This window comes from Eucalyptus grandis, chromosome 5, assembly GCF_016545825.1.
Source record: "Eucalyptus grandis isolate ANBG69807.140 chromosome 5, ASM1654582v1, whole genome shotgun sequence".
NCBI lineage: Eukaryota > Viridiplantae > Streptophyta > Magnoliopsida > Myrtales > Myrtaceae > Eucalyptus > Eucalyptus grandis.
This window is the reverse complement of record NC_052616.1, coordinates 51,146,247-51,167,113: the sequence shown is the minus strand read 5'-3', so window position 1 is coordinate 51,167,113 and position 20,867 is coordinate 51,146,247. Positions and strand designations below refer to the sequence as shown.

The 20,867-nt window shown below is 38.2% G+C and overlaps 2 protein-coding genes across 2 annotated transcripts; both read right to left on the bottom strand.

Annotated features, from left to right (window-relative positions):
• Positions 1-7,622: 7,622 nt before the first annotated feature.
• On the bottom strand, positions 7,623-9,010 carry LOC104445557 (transcription factor MYB102). Its single transcript, XM_010059456.2, has 3 exons — positions 8,764-9,010; positions 8,505-8,634; positions 7,623-8,403 (listed from the first exon to the last, which is right to left on the bottom strand). The coding sequence occupies exons 1-3, from the start codon at positions 8,894-8,896 to the stop codon at positions 7,626-7,628; spliced, it is 1,041 nt and encodes a 346-aa protein (XP_010057758.2). The 5' UTR covers positions 8,897-9,010; the 3' UTR covers positions 7,623-7,625.
• A 5,288-nt stretch (positions 9,011-14,298) lies between these two features.
• LOC104445556 (putative PAP-specific phosphatase, mitochondrial) lies at positions 14,299-20,503 on the bottom strand. Its single transcript, XM_039312233.1, is given in 11 exon segments — positions 14,299-14,611; positions 14,695-14,821; positions 15,002-15,170; positions 16,184-16,234; positions 16,330-16,408; positions 17,668-17,933; positions 17,936-18,025; positions 18,814-18,873; positions 19,258-19,469; positions 19,935-20,037; positions 20,138-20,503. Coding segments are annotated over 9 exon segments (1,221 nt in total). The 5' UTR covers positions 20,345-20,503; the 3' UTR covers positions 14,299-14,611; positions 14,695-14,821; positions 15,002-15,017.
• Between the last annotated feature and the right edge of the window lie 364 nt (positions 20,504-20,867).

Below are 20,867 nucleotides of genomic sequence, written 5' to 3'. Positions count from 1 at the left end.
TTTTAAACTGATTCTTCTAGGGTATTTTGTGCAAAGATACTCGTGTTGATCAAAGGTCCAATCAGATAGCATTTTTCCTTATAGTAGACGAATTCGCAACAAAACTTTACCAAAACTTGAAGCTTGAGCCAAACATTATATTCATGTTGGCATTTTCGAAAATGTTCAAATATAAAAATTTATAACATGCGATAGTCGTTCAATGATGACTTTATGTGCATTTGATGCATTAAATAATGATTCATACCTCAAAGTGAGTTTGCCCAGTTAAAGTAATGTAATTAATGGTATAAGTGATTTGAGATAACATACCGTGATAGTATCAGGGAAGGAGTCTTCGCCCCACATAAGATAAAGATGCACTTGTTCCATCATATAGTTTGGGCTCCTAAAATATGATTTCTCTAGAACTTTTGATTTGATTGTATTGAAAGATGCAACGAATTGAGATTTTCTTATCAAGCTAAGTCATTTCAAATAGAAAAAATATTAAGTTTTGGAATTTATAAAATTAACATGTGTAGCATCTATTTCTTCCACGTCTACCAATTGATTATGCAACCAATTCTAATCATGAATTATTCAATTTGACTTTATGTGCATCTAATGCTTTAAGTAGTTGTCCATACCTAAGAGTGGCCATACCCAATTAAAATAATGTAGTTAATGTTATAAGTGATTTAAGATAATTGACCCTGATAATATAGGAGAAGGAATCCTTGGCCCCCATCAAATAGAGATGCACTTGTTCTATCATATAGTTTGGGCTCTTAGAAAATGACTCTTCTAGAGCTTTCCATTTGATTGTATGGAAATGCGTAATGAAATGAAGTTTTTCTATTGGGCTTGGCCAATTGAGTTATCAATTTTAAAATTTATAAGAGTTTAATATGTGTCACATCACATCAATTTTAGAATTTATAGGAGTTTAATATGTGTCACATCACATCAATTTCTTACACGTTTCCCGACTCATTACGCAACCAATTCTAATAGTGATTCATTGAATTTGACTACAATGGTCACATCACATGTGGCATTTCGATCACGACAACTCATGATGGAGTCTTCCGAAACCAGATTTTTCATGGACTTTTTTTATCCTTGAATGTTCCTAAGAGAGATCCGCTAGATATGGGAGATCACATAAGTAGCATAACACTAGTTATTGAAGAAAATATCTACTTCATGGTAATAAAATGCTTCTTATTTTACCTTAATGAATGTACACCTTTCTAGAACATCCTAGGGACATTACGTGTGAAAAGTTGAGACGATGACAGATTATGGGTACTATTATGGATACACACTCTGTTAACTTAGAACTAACAGGTCATCTATTTGCATCAAACTCTAAAAAAAAGTATTTAAGCGAGCAGGTCATATTCAAGTGCTGAAAAAAAAAAAAAAAAAGTCTATCGTGTGACCTTACAAATGGGAAAATCACATCATTAGTCTTAATCCTTTGCCGAACAATACAATCAAGTCCTAGACATTTCAATTGGTTCGAGTAAGTTCTCATCCTTCATCGAAAATGCAAGTGACTCCTATATTTTTCAATTGGTTTGGCCAAGTCAATTGACTTTCTATTGAAAGACACAATTCAATCATAAAAGTGCAATTTAAGGATGCCGATAAGTAATTTTTTTGGGTGACACGTGAGCAATTTTAGGTATTGTTAATCAAAATGACTTGATTGCCCTTTTTTAATGAGGATGTGAGCTCAATCAAACCAATTGAATGGTTTAGGATTTAATTGCATTAGGACTTCCTGTGCAATTTCCCTATAACTAATCAAAATTTTTGCTTTTTAAGTCCAGCTAGTTTGGAGAGACTACCCAAGTTGTTGACTGGGTTGTGAAAGCCCAGCAAATGAAAGCCCTATCTAGAAATTGGGCCTCTTTTTCTCCATAAGCCTTTTGATAATTACTTTGCTCAAGATGCTTTGAACTTGAATTTTCAAACTTTATCTAGTTAATGAAACTCCAATCTTTCTAACAAAAAAAAAAAAAAAAGAAAAGAAAAGAGGTCCAGCACTTCATAGCAGATTGTTGAGGATTCCCTATCATTTGACTTGACTATGATACAGTCTTAAATACATGGGAGGTCAAAAGATTAGTGGGCACACGTGTAAGCAAAGGAGAAAATATCTTCGCTAAGTAATAATGTTCTTATTTTACCTAAATAAAAGTACACCTTTCTAGAATATCATAAGGACGTCATAAGCGGAAAGTCGAGAAGTCGTATATGGGTATCAAACTCTAAGAGAAATATTTAAATGAGCAAGTCATATTTAAGTACCTAAAACGTTCTATCATGTTATCTTATAAATTGATTTTGTAAATAAGTTTTTTTTAATCTAAATCCCTAATATCTCCAGAATGTATCCTTAGTATTAACTTGTATTTTCTTAAAATGATAAGTTTTTAGGGTAGATTGACTATGATCTAAAAAATGTCAACACTGACTCTTACGCACGAGCGACAATCATACACAATTTGCTGATATATGTCACAAAATATCTACTTCAAATTGGTCATTTGTAATCTATACATCGCTTGAAATTTTATACAGTATAATACATGTGGAATTGCGGGTAACTATATTGTTCTGGATTCCTAATATTTATTCTTTGGATCATAATAAAGACAATGCGTTGGCCTCTTAGTGAGACAGATTTCCACCTTTACTTGGTAAAATCATAAGGCCAATAAATTGAATTACAGTATGAATTTTTCATCGCGCTATGATCACCTTAGGTCCACTTTTTTATTATTATTATAAAGTGTAATTAAGGCTCTGTTTCTTTTCCAGAAGACGAATGACTTCAAAAACATTTTCCAAAAAATAATCACTTGTATTACCAAAAACAATTAGTTAATACAAAATGTTTTCATTATCGATGATAATTAATGTCTAAATATTTTCAAGGATGATGAAAAAAATATTTCGTTTATTTATATTTACAAGCGATATAAGACATTAATTTTAAAAAAAAAATTATTTTCTAAATTATTCATTTTTTGTGAAGTCAACGCACCTTATGTATTGGAAAATTCATCTAGTGCAATTAAGTACATTTTTGGTGACTCGGTCTGTTTTGATTGATGGAAACTGCAACATGGATTTGCTCTAATATTTTTCCTCTTCTGCAATATAGTTTTGACTACAATTCGTAAATGTGGCATCAAGTAGGCTCGTACACCCAGCAAAAATAGACCTTCATCCTCCACCACCACCACCACCGTCGCCTGGCCCAAAGGATTAGACCAACCTCTTTGCACTATACTCCTCCGCCATCAAGACCTAAGACTCCTCCCCGAACGCTGTCTCCGATGCGTCAATTTGACGAGACTACGATGATGCAAGAAAGAGGTTGTCGCGACGGCATCATGGGAGGATAGTCGCGACGGCACGACAATGGCAGCTTAAAGGAGACTGAGATGAGATTGGAACACCAGAACGGTTAATTGATTAGGTCCACATTAGATAATTCCTTCACTTAAAACAGAGAGATAATTGTCTAAAGAAACCTTTTGTATGATGTCAATTCAGTTCTAAGATTTTCAAGATATGACAATTTTGTACTAAATCTTTCAATAATTTTTCAATAATAGTCATGACAAATTCTAGCCACAAATTGTTGACGTGAATGTTCACCGTATTACATGATACGGCTGGTGTTAATGTGAGATTTTTTTGTAAATCCTTTCATGTAATTTTTTTTTTTTGAATTATTAATTTTTTTTTTTTTATTGTTAAGGGCCAAAGTGGCCCTACTAGATTGGGCTTGCAGCTAGCAAGGGCTTCATTAGGCCTTGCCCATTGCTAGCAACGGCTCGAAGGCTTTTGTTGAGTGGTTGGTGAAGGTTCTTTGATCCTTAGCTAGTGACAGTTATAAAATAGAAACAAATAAGATAAATAATGAAAATTAATAAAAATTCAGAAAATTAAAAAATTACAACAATTATCCATATCATAACCGACAATGTCACTTAGGACAACCAAAGATCCTCTTTAGCGTTTGCCTCCCAAAATTGGTTGTTATAACTAAATTGATCAATCGTAAAAAAAAAGATTCAAAATTAAATTGGCACAATTAAATATTTAGAATTGAATTAACCGTCGTACAATAGATTAAAGCTATATTAGACAATTTTTCATAAAACAAACGAGTAAATGGAAATAATTCACTACACTATTTTGATGAGTTTTAATGGCTGGCTGCACGATTTAAGTTTCAAAACTTGATTGTCCTTTGTATATAAATCATAGGACTTCTAATGTACACGCGTCTCTTCATTTTACCTAAAATAACAAATAGTCCTAAGTGGGACTGACTAAACTTTGGACTATTGGACTCTTGCCTCCCCTCATCTCCCCAAGAAATAAACAAATGTTGTTCCTTCGAGTGCAACAAAAAGCGACAAAAGGGTCATATTTCTTATTCATAAAAAGAGGCACCCAGTGTCCTAAATCGAGAGATCTCGAACTCAGAAGTCAATCGGATCATTTACTCACAGCCATGTAAAAATGTCAACTAGGGATTTCAACCATGAAGTAGGGAAAGCAATAAAGGGGATCAACGAAAGCATGGAAAGAGGCACCCGACGTACCAAGTTGAGAGATCTCCATCTCAAAAGTCAATCGGATCATTTACTCAGAAACATGTGAAAATGTCAACGAGGGAAGTTCAATCATGAAGGAGGGAAAACAACAAAGGGGAACCAAGAAGACATGGAAAGGGGAGGATAAAAGGAGAAGTCTTCGAACGAGGACCTGAGGCCACTTGCGGGAGTTGGAAACCCTTCCGAATCGCGAAACCGAGGACGCGACGGTGGAAGGATTTTCCGAGTGCTTTTTCTTTGGGCGGTCGAGGCAGATAGCGAGAGGCTTTTAATTTTCAGATATGGTCGGTCCGTGGCCGTACCTTTTATACCTCATGTTCATCTTCGTTTTTCGACACGTCGAGGGCCATAAAGTCTTCGTCTTTCTACGCCGAAATTCATCTTAGAAAGAGAGAGAGAGAGAGAGAGAGGATTGGTTTGACGTGTAAGTGATGTATGGATTACGTGCATGAAGGGATTGGCCTGTAGAATGGGTAACATGGATTGATTGCATCCCTAAAGCGAGAGAGTTTAGCAGCATCATTTTTGCCTCTTTGGGGCTATTCTTTCGTTTGACATTTGAGACAGATCTTTCCTTAAATACTCAGGATTTGTTGATCATAATAGAGAATTCACAAGAATTCTTTTTTTTCTTTTCTTTCTCTTGGTCGAACGCTAGAATTCATATCGAGCACATAACACCATTGAAAAGTTACTTTTTTACGTGTATCGTTAATACCATGACATGCAGAGTAATTACGTTACTGATGATAATCACATGTGTACAAGTATAGCTTAATGGTACGTAGACACTGTGCAATAGTACAAATTTATGGATTCAATTTTTCAGCATGCAAATAAATTATTTTGAAGAGGTGCAATTTGGAATAAATTGGCCATAGTCAAGCGTTAATCCAAATGCAAAACCCACTATGAGCAATCAGCTAGACACGTGGTAATCTGATATAAATCCAAAACTTAGTCCCTATAAACAATCAATAAGGAATTTTGTGTAAAAATAAAACACAATTTAACTTCTAGATTTATCTTTAGATTTATTTACCATATGGTTTTATACTATAACTGAAGAGTACCTTTCAAAATACCTAGTATAATTCCATAGTATCCAAAATATTATCAAATGCTAGATAAGGTGCAGATGGGCGACTAGTCAATGCTTCGTACGATATCTAAAGAGTCCTCTTATCACGGGCAATCGTTGGTAATGGAATCAAATCATCTAATCACATCAAATCATATACAAAATGATACAAAATTGTAAATAGTATGGATTGCCTTTAAAGAAGGTCGACTCGACGAATGTCGGACCAATAGAACACAAATCCTTGAGTATTAAGCGACGCGAGCCACGTTCACGAAAAAAAAATCTCTGATATCATTATCGTTCAGTCATTCAAAGTCAATTCTTACATTTTAGTCATTAAAAGAGGACCCGCTCGGATTCCTGGGGGCCCCACCGCTCATAGTACTTTCAATCCCCAGTTTTCTTCTTCCGATGGCTGCAATGATTGATGAGTTTTGATCATGAACCGATCACAGCGGATCATCGCTTTCTCCTCACGGCAGCGCTCGCGAGGAACGGAAAGGAAACGCACTACGCTACCGGGTCAACAGGTCTCCCGCCTTCGATGCCGGGCCCCCATCCGTGTGCGCAATGGAGTACACGTGTCGGCAAAGGGATGACGTCACCCCTGCGTCTCTCTCTCTCTCTCTCTCTATCTCTATCTCTGTTTGTCTGGAGTTTGACTTGGGGGAGGGGAGCCATTAATGGCGGATCGATGAGGACGACAGGAGCTGCCGCAATAACCACGCCCGTGGATTTCAAATGAAGCTCGAGGCCTTTCCGCCCGGTGGGGGCCCGCGCCCGTTCGCGGTTTCGCCGGTGCAGCGTCGACACGTAATGTGCCCGCCCGCTTTGGTCAAGACTCCATCGATACAAATCCCATGCAAAAAATAATTGCTTCCGGGTCATCTTTCTACGTGAAGTTGACAGTTCCCCATACAGGTGGCGGGGACAGGTGTCCCCGCGCCAACTCTCCTAACCCAGCTCCGGCCGCTGTCACCGGCGGCGGCGGCTCGAGGCTGCCGCCGGAGTCGGGGAAGTATACAGGATGAATTTTTCTCGGCTTGCTTAGCTTTTGATATTACATAAATCCTGATTGTATCGATGTTTCCAAGTTTTATTTTCGCACGACGATACTCCGATAAAAAACCCACTTCCTAAATAGTAAATTACTATGGATTTGATGTTAATTAAAGTACTAAATTTATTTGAATGCTGTGCATCAATGATTCAAATGAAACTTATGTTTAATTTTCTGCTTTGCAGTCCTTTGGATTCGACTTTTATTAAATACCGTATATACCTAATCTTTAGAACGGGAAACTCGATAATATATTTCCACGCGCTGATGTTGATTTCTATACTTTGCGGGAAAGACTTGCGATCTCTGATAATTGAGTCACTTGTTTAAATCAAGGGTTGATGGTTTATCTGTCTCGGTGATAAAGCCATTTTCACGTGTTCTATCTCTTAATAGTATACTTGGGTTAATTTAAATATGTGGGGGTGACTGATGATTGATGGATGGATTCCTTGACCAATCTTTTCTTATCTTTCGGAAGCAACGTCAGTTAACAATTGGGGGAGATTTTGTATGATGTTTGGCAAGAAGTGTTTCTATAGCATGCGCAATGGAGGAGGGCTTTCAAATGTCAAGATGATAAGACAGACAAAGGAAAGAAAAAGAATAGAGGATTTGATGGCAATAATGGAAACATACCACAATAAAAAATCATAAAGAGAAAGAAAATAGGACATCAGGACGATCTTGCCTTCCTCATACAGTAAGCTTAAGTTATGAAAACTTGAAGGAAGAATCAAGTACATCAATGTTGAGAATGCTAGACAAAAGGGGTGAGAAAGAAGCTAGAAAGCTTCTAAACCTATCGACAACATACAAATCCAAGAACCACTGTGGCAAGCTCTTTTTTTTTTTACCATCTCGGTTCTTGACAGTACATGAATTCATTAACATCCAAAAGATCCGGCAGTTCGAATTTTAACACGTCGCTGCAGTAGCTGATTTCCCGCTCGTCCTCCGTGCTGGCAGTGATGTACGTTGAGTTCGAGTTCATCGCTGTCGGGCTGGACGATCCGAAACTTTGGTAGCTATCATGAGAATTGAAGGCGGAGTTGGTCGATGAACGGTCGATTAGTGATTGGTCTGAGCTGCAGTAGTTGTACTCGTATCTTGGGAATGGAACGTAATCTTCTTTCAAGCTTGAAGCCAAGTCGCTCATCTGAGAATTACTCGAAGAGCTGAGATCTGTGGGATTTGAAGGAAATTCATCTACCAAGTTGGGTTGACATGCTTGTGGTTCATTAGGAAATTGAACGAGGGGGGAGGCCATTGTAGTAAAACCGGGGATTTCTTGAATTTGTTGGTTTATTAGCTGGCTCTCTTGGAAATTTTGAGGAGCCGGGTTCGAGTTTTGATGTTGGGACGATAGGGGAAACATTGCGAGCCTCAACTGCTCGGGATCGATCGGGGGGTTGATCCCGAGCAGTCTGGAGAGGTTCACTTGAGCCCACGAGCTGTTGTTGAAGAGACAAGGGTTCACGAAAGAAGACAAGTCGAGGAGATCGAGGCGGGGGGCGTGCGTCACCGGATCGATTCCCATCCGGAGGAGCCTTTTCCTGATGTGGGTGTTCCAATAGTTCTTGATCTCGTTATCCGTTCTTCCGGGCAAACGAGCTGCTATCGCAGACCACCTAAATATCAAAGCGAAGATGGATATAACTATAAGTTCTCATATGCAAAATCATCAAACTTTCAACTCAATTCAAACTGAAGAAAGAAGAGCAGGACATACTTATTCCCCAAAATGCCATGGAGCTGAATAATGGTCTCCTCCTCTTCAAAAGAGAACCTCCCTCTCTTGATGTCCGGTCTTAGGTAGTTCGTCCACCGCAGGCGACAGCTCTTTCCACACCTTTGCAACCCTAGAGACAAGAGATCAAGAACCCCATTAGCACCACTTGCTGTAAATTCACTTCGTAACACACAAAAGAAGCCAAACCATGGAAGGAAGATTTAAAGAGGAGATACTAGAGTGGACAGGAGTGAAGTACCTGCATTCTTGGGAAGAGTCCTCCAGTTTCCATAGCCGTGCTTGTGAATGTAGTCGACGAGCTTCTGATCTTCCTCCGGGGTCCATGGCCCTTTCTTCAACCCGCTCTTCTCGCAGCAAGGTGCTCTCCCCATCCTCTCTGCTTGTCCCCTTGCTGCGCTGCAATGTAAACTTTGCAGAACTGTGCACCTAAAAAATCACTTCGCGAGAGAGAGAGAGAGAGAGAGAGATTTGAAGATGTTGTGTGTTGCAGTAGGGTCCTTACGGGGGAAGTCAAGATATAAATAGAAGGCCTTCAGAGAGAGAGAGAGAGAGAGAGAGAGGAGGGGAGGGAGGGAGGGAGAGGGTCAAAAGCATTTGGTGCCGTCCGCTGTCGATCATAGAGGCGACGTGTAACCCTTGTTTAGGGCCAAAGTGTGAAGGGAAAAAAGGTGGCTTGTGTTCTAGTCAATGAAAATCTTAACATACGATGTTCCCCATTAGTCATCATTATTCCCAACTTTTAGCGACAAAAAAATGTGGATATTGTGATCATTAGGATGTCAACACATGCAATCGACGGCGATTCATCTATCCACAATAGGATTTCTGTCGTTTGGAGACGGGCTAATTTCAAAACATTCACAACATACCATGTGATAATCATTTTTCATGTAATTAATTCGTCATCGGACGTACTAATGAACAAATTTCTCGTGCTGAGTATGGTTAAAAGAAAAAATTCATACCTTCCTTCCTTTCCCTCTCTTTCTCTCTCTCTCCCTATCTCTCTATCACAAGGTCTCTTGTATTCTCTATGTCAAATAAATCCATCAATTCCCGGCGGAGAGTGCCACCTTCTTCTTTTTGCTTTTCTGGGATTCACATTACAATTAGCTGTCACCAACGCGAAGCCGCCACGTATCATCTTTTCATGAGACTTTCCGAAAAGGCCTCCCGAATTTATTCATTTTATTTTTTTTCATTTATTGATGTGCATGGCTTCATGCCTCCCCGTGCTTCACGTTATACAGCTTGAGCTAGCGAGCTGTGCCATGTCGTGCTCCAAATGCAAAGACCGTATCACCCCTCTTTCCGATGATTATTTCAACGAATTAGGGAAGAAATCCGAGTGACTACGAGTCCACGAGGGCAAATTGACAAATCATATTATTTGCATGGGTTTCTTAATTGGTTGGTCAAATTATTTTTCTTTTTTTTTCAATTTTTTTCATAGAAAAGTTGGTCAAAATTATCTTGGGAGGGAAAGTACAGGCATGCGGTAATATTGATGAGCATTTAATAGATGGTGGCAATAATGGCATGGTTGTATTTGCCGAAATATAGGAACATTTATTATGAGGATTGCGATTTTTATTTATGGAAAAGCGTAGATTTAATTTATTTTGACGTTGAATTTTTTTATTTTCTTTTTTTTTCTGGATATGCTCTGGTCAAGAACTTAGAATTGAATCATTTTGCTTTGTGGGCTGTTTTTTCAAAGGCATCTTTGTGGGTTCCTCCGCTTTTTGAAGAACAATTACTTTTTTTTTGACAATGGTGCAGTTTAGAAAGTCTAAATCATATGACTTCGCAGCGAAAGTACATAATGCTCATGATGTTTTGGTCTTTGATGGACAGTAGAAAATGTCGAAATTATGGCCGAAAGACAAAATTATTTTGACCTTCCATTTTCTTTATAAGCTTTTTCATATGATGATTTCCTTTTATGTGGTATAGTATAATATTAGTCAAAGCAAAGCATCTTATAGCATTATTATAATTCTCAAAACACCAATTTTCATGATTCAACCTACCTCATAAAGTATTCTTGCTTGCCAATAAAAGAAACAAAGATGTCTTATCTCAAACTATAGAAGGTGATACATTCTTCTTTTCAAATTTTAAAAGGAAAAAAGAACATTATCAAGTCCCACGCATCACGAATAAAAAGTTGTACCTACTTATCTATTTATTTAATCCAAATCATGAGTGAATTTTCCAATTTTTTAGATTCCAACTTTTATATGATGAGAATTGGTTAAATTTACTTTTAGGTCTTATTACAAATGATTTCACAGCACTTGCTAAAAATTAAAATGGACGATGTTTCTTGAAGAATGAAATTCTTTCATTTAAACATTTCAACAATTATTTTAAGAGTTCTCGTCAATAAAAATTTATTAAATAAGCTCAGGGACATGATACGAAAATATAAAATATCTGCATGGATGACTATTTAACATGTACGGACCGACCCTGTTTATCTGGTTTCCAGTCAATAATAATCATTAAATAAATCTATATTTGCCAAGTTTTGAGCAACTACGTGTCCGCTTGCCAGGCCCATGGTTTCCAAATCAGAGGACCACAACATAAAAGAACAAAAATGGCCAGCAATCAGCATTATTGTCCCTATCAAAGCCTGCCACGTCCAATTCATGTGACGTTACGTATAATAAATGAAAAAAACTTGTGTTTCCCTAAAGAACAGGAATCGACTTTTTCCTGCCTTGTCGACGTGAGAAAAGTCTGCGGTTGTTGTTATCTACAATTAACAAGATTACTTGGGAGGGACTCCTGCGTTTATTCAGCCTGCATTTGTGTATCGCATGCAGATTTTTAATTTTATTGATGACGATTCGTTAAAACATATGTTGTGATAGTATCATAGTGTAATAGGTCCGAAAACATCTGGCAACTTCCATGTCCGGGACACTTGTCGATCGTGTGGGCGTTTTCCATGGTAGAGCTCGCGAGGAGATAATACACTTGCCTACGTCTGAATGCTTGTCCTGAGATGGCCCAAGTTCCGTGGCTCAGGATCTACTGGACGAACTTGAATTTCCAAGACGAGGCTGTTTCTAAGAGCCATTTATGCTGAATTTCCATGATGGGTATATGTCAGAGGAGTTGTTTGTCACATGTAATTCACATTAGCAATTTAACAAGAACATTGAACGGAAATTACTAGAGTTATTCTGAGAGGAGCATATTGATTTAAGATTTTATGTATGTTACAAGCATATTAATTTAGAATCTTTTGTGGTATTATTCTCGATCCTTTGTTACTTTTTTCCTTTCTTGGATAAGGATTTGCTGAAGCATATGTCACGATGGCATCATAGTAGTAGGTTCGAAAACATCTAGCAACTTCCATGTCCTGACACTTGTCAGTCATGTGGGCTTATCAATGTTGGTGATTTCATTAATTAAGTAGCAGAAATCGAGAAGCTATTTAATTGTAAATTTATAAAATGATAGACAATGCATATATAACAGGTGTCGCACATGCAAGACACGTAAATACATTTTTTACAACAATATTTAAGTTATTCTTCCATTGTTTTTACGTAGGAGTAATCTGGGAGTGGGACGTACATTGAAAATTGCCAGGCTGTGACAACGTTGAAATCCATACATATCCAAACAAATCAGAACATACTTTGTTTCTGGCTTCGCTGTGTCAAATAATTGTTCATGTGAAACCCTAGTCATAGGATCAAACCACCAATGAAAAGTATGTATGGGGTCAAACGTTATATTATGTAATCACCAAATATTCCTATTTGATGTACTCTTGGCTATAATTATCATACTTAGGCAACATATGTAGCATGTGATTATCTGTCACTTTCTAGGTGTTGCGTCCAAGGTTTTGCTACAGGCAGGGTTACTTAACAAGTTTATACATGTCACTAATTTACACACTAAGTTAGCAGTCCAAACTCCAAAGTAACTATCTATCTTTCAAGACTTGGAACCCTAATCGAGCCAATAACATTTGGAATCACTTTAGGAGAAAGATTTGTAATTTCTGGATATGCATTTGAAAAATGGTGCATACTATCTAGGCGAACACATTGCAAGGGATTGCTAAATTTCTTGTTGCTTGTGGTGAGGGCCAAGTTTTGGATTGATATCATATCACCACGTGTTTGGCTGATTGTTGGTAGTGGGTCTTGCATCAGATTGAGGTTTGGTTGCGGCCAGTTATTTTCAAATTGCACCATTTCAAAGTAGTTTGTTTGCATGTCAAATAATTGAATCTCCAGGATTTGTATTATTGTACTAGGTGTCTACATATCGTTAAGCTTGTATATATATGATTATCATTAGCAAGGTATTTACTATACATGTCGTGTGATTAAAGATGCTTATGAAGAGTAGTTTTAAAGTAATTTTTTCAACGAAGGTATGTGCTTGATATGATGTTTCTGGGGAAAACTCTATTACGATCTAAAAAGAGACATGGCCGCAATCTTTGGCCTCTGTCTTCATGCCAGATGTCATGGGGAAGGCTCCCACGTTTTTTATATCATTAATCACTCGACCCAAGAGCCAATCATGCTCGCTAAATATGGCAAATTGCTTCTTAAATCAAGAAAGCTGCAAACGTCCAGTGCTCAGTGCCCAATGAAGCAGTCACCTGTCCAAAATCTAGGGTTTCGCTTGCGCATTGGTTTGCCCAAAAGAAGGTGCATACGTGTTAGAGTTGACCAATCGATGTGCACGCATTTGGCGATGGATTATCTTTTTATGGTTTTGTCATCTTGCGCTGCTCTCCATTGCTTCCAACCAACGTTGAAAAGCATTTCATGTGGCTGTTCTTCGATGTCTCGGTCCCATTCGCTCAGCAAATCCTACCCAATTTGGTGACTAGGGGCAAGATCTGATATGCCCAAATGGGTAAGCGTGGATGGTGATTCGTGTTCGTATTATATAAAAATATCTATGCACTCATGCAAGTATTTTAAGATGTATTTATACGTATAGAAGTATGAGTGTGCATGGAGCAACCCCACGTATGGTGTCCGATCGTCAAAGTATAGTGCGTTCTATAATGATATTTTGCATCAGTACATAAACAAAAAACCTTTGATGATGTAGAATACCCAGAAAAGAAGGGCTCTTTGGTAAGATATTTATATATAAATTAATGCAAAGGAAAGCTCTCTGGGAAGCTTCTATTCCCTTCTGAGAAATTTGTCCTTTTGTTTAGGTGGTGTAGCTTCTCAGCCACATGACGAAAGTGCATTGACTAACAGACAGAATAGACTAGTTATTTTCTTCTGCAATATCTGTCCAGAGCATTAGCAATATCTAATTCGATGGAAGCAAGACGGGTTTGGACCGATAAGCCTCGAAGCTAACCCTTCCCGGTTGTCAGAAGACCTGACTTGTTCCTTAATTTGGGTTAATCCAAATTTTCCAAACCGCTGAAAAATGTTCGACGGGAGAATTGGTTTTGACCCAGATGCAAATACGTTGATCTGCTCAACTTCAGTTGTGGGTAATGTTGAACTGATTTAGTTGCCGTTGATTGTGGGATTTAGCAAAACAACATTATTAAATATATATATATATATATATATATATATATATATATATATATATATATATATATATATATTGTTGTTCATGGTTGGCGGAAACGGATGGCGAAAGTATAGCAAAAACAATCGCTCTTCTTACTTCAAACATTCATGGAGCCTCAAGTAGATGACTTGATGATGGTCACATTCGAGGCAAAAACCATTAGAGTTATTGTAGAATGTAGGGTGAAAATTCAAGAGGAGAATGATTATTGTGCAAAAGATTTCTGGTACAACAGAGTTTTAGAACAGAGAAATTACTTCAGAGTTTCTATTGCTCTACATGATTTTCACTAAAGTACAGATAATTGATTTGTTCATGAACTCTACTTATTCTAATTTCATCTACCTTGCATGCTCAATGTGTGACCGTGACCAAAGTTTGATCAAACACATTTTGCAATCAATGCATACAAGTGTGACTTCTCGAGTTATCGAACCATTAGTTCTTTGAACTTCCTTAAAAGCCTTGGTGCAATCTTTTCTGCAGGCATTCTGGACAACAAAATAGATCAGTTGCCATGAAAGGGATGACACTGAATTTACAAGGCTGAACTCTGCAAGCAACTGACACTCACCGGAAGATTTTACCAAAGATAAGAACTTCAAAAGAGCAGTTGCTTGGAGCTTCAATACCAACTTTCAACAAGTACCGTACGTACTACATTCAATAGAACAAATGCCTAATGGTTTTTACTTGCTTTTCTGCATAGTACGAAACAGAAGAAAATGTCACTTGATGCGAGCAATTACTACTAATTAATTCTACTCTTACTGGAGGAGATAATCACGGAGCTGGAATACCGAACTGATTTAAAACACTCTTTGGCTACCATCATATGCAGGATTATGAGAGAGAGAGAGAGAGAGAGAGAGTAGACGCACCAAAATCTTTAGCATCCTATAAAATAGATGTGGAACCAGAAGAAGTCATGTCCAAAATCTTGTTGTGCAATTTTCCATTAGACACAATAACACCAATTTTAGGAAATACGATTCTCCGTTCAGTGGCATCTGCTGCCAGATCAATTTGACTTCCTTCCCAGTCAGTTACCTAATTGATGGTGGTTGGTTAGTCAGGTAAAACATAAACCTGAACTTTTAGGAATACGCTAGAAAAGATGACGTTTTCAAGATACAAGCATATTCGAACTGGATTTTCTCATAAAGTTGAAATGGTGTCCTTCCTTAGTAAGGCAAGTCGATTATCAGAGCTAACATAACAGATAGCATGAGGGAAAAGCTAGCAAAATCAAAATGAAATTTGAGAGGCAGGAAGAATTTGAAAGTGCATTGTGTTCCTTGGTTTTCTACGATAGAGTTCTTTAACCAACTTCAAAATGTACAAGGAAAAAGATGTGTGGCACATTACAAACATTGCAGATCTAGAAGCTGTTCAAATCATGTAGAAGAAATTCGTAAATGAAATACTGAATCAACCAAAAAAAAGTAGCTTCCATTGGTAGGAATATATTAGAAAGTACAACCCCTAAACTTGAACTATTAGGTGAAAAAGACTACCTATAAAGCCATAGTAAACCTGGTATTCAAGTGATGTAGGACATTAGCACCCCATCTTACGAGTAAATTCGAATTAAGCCATTTAAAAAACACAAATCAAGCTGAAAAACATGAACAAGAATCTATCTGAGAAATGAATAATTAAGTGAGGCAATGAGAAACATGACTTTCATACAATGTTATAGAATCCCAAAAATTTAAGCTGCTAGTTGGATTGGTCGAGGAAGAACCAAATGTATAAAGGCCCATTATGAAACTGATTTGGGACATGCTTTAACATCAATTGTAATAGATTCTTCGTATTATTACCCTTTGTCTATTGTGCATACATAATTCAGATTGTTGTCATTCTTCTTCTCACATTTTTCTGGAGGTAGTAACTAGGGAAAGAGCCTAAAAACACCAGCTGACTCATTCTAAATAGACAAAAGCAAACCAACAAACTGCATTCAATAACGAGAGAAGTCCTGAAATATGAGAATTATGCAGAAGGAAAATCAAACTTCGCAGCTGAAGGAGAAATTCTACAGTCACGTGTATATGTACCTTTCCTCCGGCTTCATGCACGCATATCATGCCAACAGCATGGTCCCAAGCCTAATGACATTTAAATAAAAAAAATTTAGGCATGTTCCCTTAATTTTTCCCCAGCCTGGATACCAAGAAATTTGAAGGAGAAACTCAGATAATACCTTGATTGAGGTTTGTGTTCTTGCTCGAAGAATGAAAACGGATGCCCGTCCTGAAGCAACCATCATATACTTGCATAAACTGTGAGAAACCAAAAAGGAAAATACTGTCACATCTACTGCAAGGAGTCAAGGGATCAGAGAATGCTGATAATATATACTGATACACAAAGAAGAGAAAATTGTGATGAGAGAGAGAGAGAGAGAGAGAGAGAGTGGCCTCTTTGTGCAAGGAAGTCAGTGCAAAGGCTCTTGCAGGAAAAAGCCAAATAAGCATCTCCCTTACCATAATGTGACAGTAAATGCATGAAACAAACTGGCAGAAGTGGCTTATCTCCAAATTGAAGGAATGTAGGAAACTCATTGCCTTATGAGATAATCCCTGTGAACTATCTGTATTCAATCATGTATGCAATTTTGAATGTGTTTGCTCATCAAAATGATGGATCTAATAGCCAGAGGAAACAACACAGTAAATGCGAAAAGGAATTTTCATTTAAGAACAAAAATTTGATGTCTCTCAAATAAATAATGATGAAGAAGAACAAAGAGTTAATTGAGGTATACACTCTCTTGCCATGAGTTAGTTGTGATTTGCTCCTGAAGAAATGTTGCGCTTTACCACCTCGCGTGTAAAAATCTTTGTAATTTCATATGGTCGTCTGACTTATTTTTTCTTTTATTCCAAGATTAGATAATTGAAAGAAACAGAGGGCACTATTTCTTTAAACAGTATTCACATTTGACATAAGAACTTAATCATGAGATAAATGATAATTTAATCTTAGTACTGTTTTTTTATTGGTTAGAAGTAAGATGTTAATCAATTTAATTCAGCTGAGAAGTACAGTAAAACACACACTAAGAAAAGCTTGTGATTGCGAATAATAGTGATGGGAGATATCACCACATAACGAGTCATCAGGTGACAAATGAAGTTAATAATGATGGGTTCATTTGAAAGACGTGCACATGCCAATTGGTAGATATGACTTGTTAAAATAGAATTTTTAATGACATTGGGTATCACATAATTCGTGAACATAATTCATGTTGCAATGGTTGCAATACTAAGGGCCTTTGATCCTTCTATCCAAGCCAAATAAATGTTATACAGAAAGAAAAAATTGATTGGATAAGATTTCCATAGGATTTGATGGGAATTGCAAGCAAAACAATTGTTGGTAGAACAGTAGATGGCTGCATTTTCAGAATTTCAGGGATGGCAAAGAACAAGATTGAAAACTCGAGGGAAGCTTTTGCACTGACCCCCAGAGTTAGATTTGTAAAACAAACTAATCCAGAAACAAAAAGATATTGACTAGGACAAGTTTGACTAACCTTCCACAACATGTTGGCAGTAAAACAACTTCCCCTTCTCCAGGAGTATCGGTTTCCATTGTTGCTTTGAATGAAGTAGACAGGGGAAGTTTCTCCCATGTTTGACTCTCTGGAATGCAAAAACGTGCTTTATGAACTGCAGAGAACCCGTCAACAAAGCACCTGGTCCAATAGGCATCCTTTGCACTTGTGTTACTGAGCAGTGATGGTAACCTTTTGGTCCATGTTCCACAGCCAATGTGAGACACCATGATGATCCCAGGTCTCGGGTGGTTACATTGGATAGATCTTGCTGCCAATTAGGGCATCCCATTGCACCTAATACAACTTCTCCACCAACTACAAGTGCCAATCCTACCTGGAAATTTATTTGTCCATTCAGCCAAGAAAAGAAAGCTAAAAACTTACGTAGAGTTTTAGAGTCTTATTTCCATGTAATAATACAAGCAACAAAGCATATTCCAATAAACTGCTTCCCAATATCAAACAAATATAACCAGTGGACTAGACTGTTTTATATGGATATATAGGGGTCTATCAGCATCTACAATGTAATGTAAGGATTCTTTCACAGGAGAGGTCAAAGAAAGGAGGCCCGAGGCACCAAGTGTCTCGTGTGTCATGCAGCAAGTGATATTAAGTGAGGTAATAGGACTTTGGCCAGTAAAGTATATTTCACTGAAAGAGGGTAACTAAAATTTAAATTATACATTACTGCTACATCATCTAGAAGAGCGACCGTGATCACCTGCTCATGGGCTAAGACAATTATGTTATATGATGTCCAGGGCATGCTTGATTGGTGTAATAAGGCAATAGAGGATTAGTATCATGAACCTAAACCATGAGAGGGACACTACAAACAAAATGGTATCAGGTGTCTTTGTGGATACATCAGACATCGCAACCAACTTAAACAGAAGTTCCTCCCACATCCTTTCTCAACCAGCTCAAATTCAGACTTCATCTTTTGTATATATAGAAGCCAACTGCACTAAAAAATTTGTTATCTAACTAACTTTTCAATGCTCAACATACCGGCATGCAGTTTGAAAGTAACTCAACAATTTCGTTCTAAGCAGTCATCAATCTGGAGCTATTCCCCATTAAACAAAACAACCAAAACCACCAGAAAGAGTTACATACCACATACAAGGACTCACTTCCTTTGAGAAATCCTCGTGTCCCATCTATTGGATCCAGAACCTGCAGTGATCATTGTAACTTTAAGCTCTACTATGGAAGAGAATCTCGCAGACCATTTTACACTACATACCCTGCTATTAAAGTCGAACAATTTTTACTGTAATAAATGTGGACAGATATGCAACTTATCAACTTCAGAAGCAAACCCTTTGGGAGGCATGTCTATTCTCTTTTTATTTTACCAAGCCATGGACTAGGAAGAAGGTTTTCTATGCCCTATATAATCATTTCTAACCCTTCAGTGTGATGTTGGATTTCTACAGCTAACTGTACAATCTCAGAGAACACAATTTAACATCAAGTAGAAGTTCTGTTCTTCGTGGCACATATTCACGCCAAACTTTAGCTTAGACCATTTAAATTATAGCCAATTCATCTACACACCCAATATGAGGCTGGCTGTGCTCCAATAGAGAATTCGTTCTTTCCTCCTCGGTCAATAGCCTCTAAAACAGCATCCTTTGTCAGAGGATGATCTTCAGAGCTCGCTTTTTCAGTAACAGCATCCACCACATAATCCTCCAGATCAGTGGAACGTATGGAAGCAGAGTCCTCTTCTGCCACTAAAGGAATGGAAGGAAACAAGTTTCCCAGCTCTGGCAAAACATGCAAAAAATACAAACAAGCGATATCAACTCCCAACAATAGCAGTTTACAACTAAAGTTTGATCTAACCACAATTTTCAAGTAATTGCACGCCATGCCAAAGATGTCGAATAGAATATTTGGTTGATTTCATCTTCTCCATCGACACGCCTTTCCCACTTTCAACTTATAAGCATATCAAATTACCAGAAGCCATCCACAGTCATGCAAGCCGAGGTTCTCAATGATCGAATTCACCTATGTGCTACCGCGGCATTGTCCGATATAACATTCCCCGCGAGCTTATTTCACGCGCCAATCGAATGACCAAAATCTAATCGAAGCCTAAAATGCTCGGAGCCTAAAATGCTCGGAAACCATGTATCCAATGAGCAATTTCACGCTACCAACTTCACGAATCGAGCAACAACGAAAGGAAACATGAAATTTCCATCTAATCATGAAAAGGGTTCTACCCAAACTGACAAGAGCTTGCACGCCGAAGTCCGCGACCGTGACGGGGGTCCGGTCAGTCTTCTCGAGAATCCGGCCGTCACCCGAAAGCAAGGCTTTCTTCACCTGATGATAAACACACAACTGTCAATACACAAGCGAAAGAATCGTTCCCAACAAGCATTTACCCAAGAAGAAGAAGAAGAAGAAGCAAGAATTGTTGTACGTCGACGCAGAGGCGGCAAGCTCGCTCCACGACGTCGACGGCGGCTTCGAGCTCCCGGTGGTACCTGGCGCCGTCGGCCGGGAAGGGGAGGCTCGAGCTGAGGCACCTGAACGGGAGCGACCGCCGGCGGATGTGGGCAGGGGATCGAGGTGGGAGGTTGAACCGGGCGGCGGAGACGCGGGAGGCGGAGTGGAGGATGACGGCCATGGCGACGAGGGAGGGAGGCGCCGGTGGGTGGTTCGGGTTCTGTCGACGGCGGAGCTCGGAGGAGCTCGGGTGGTTCGGATTCTGTCGACGGCGGCGGACGGTTCGATTCAGGACGGCGCAACCGTAGAACGCGGGTTGATTTATTTTATTCCTCTTTTCTTTTTTGTTTTTCCCCAAGGTGGAATTGATTATTTCGTAAATAAATTCGATTGTAAAGTAAAAAGAAAAAGAGGGTGCTTTTGTTTGGGGAAAATATTTTTCGGAAATTAGTTTTTCCAAATTTCATCTATTTGGTTTGGTGAAGATGATTGGTCAACTCAAAACACTTTCCAATCAATGATAATACTCATTATGCATTTAGGTGAAAACACTCTTTTGAAATTACTCATCTTGAATTTTTAATGTCTTATTTTTTATTTAAAAAATCTGTTTTTTTAAATTTAATTATGCTTTTCTAATTTCTTTTCTTTCTTTTTCCTTTCACTTCTTCCTACTCTGTCGATTGTTGGGGCTTGGTGACTAG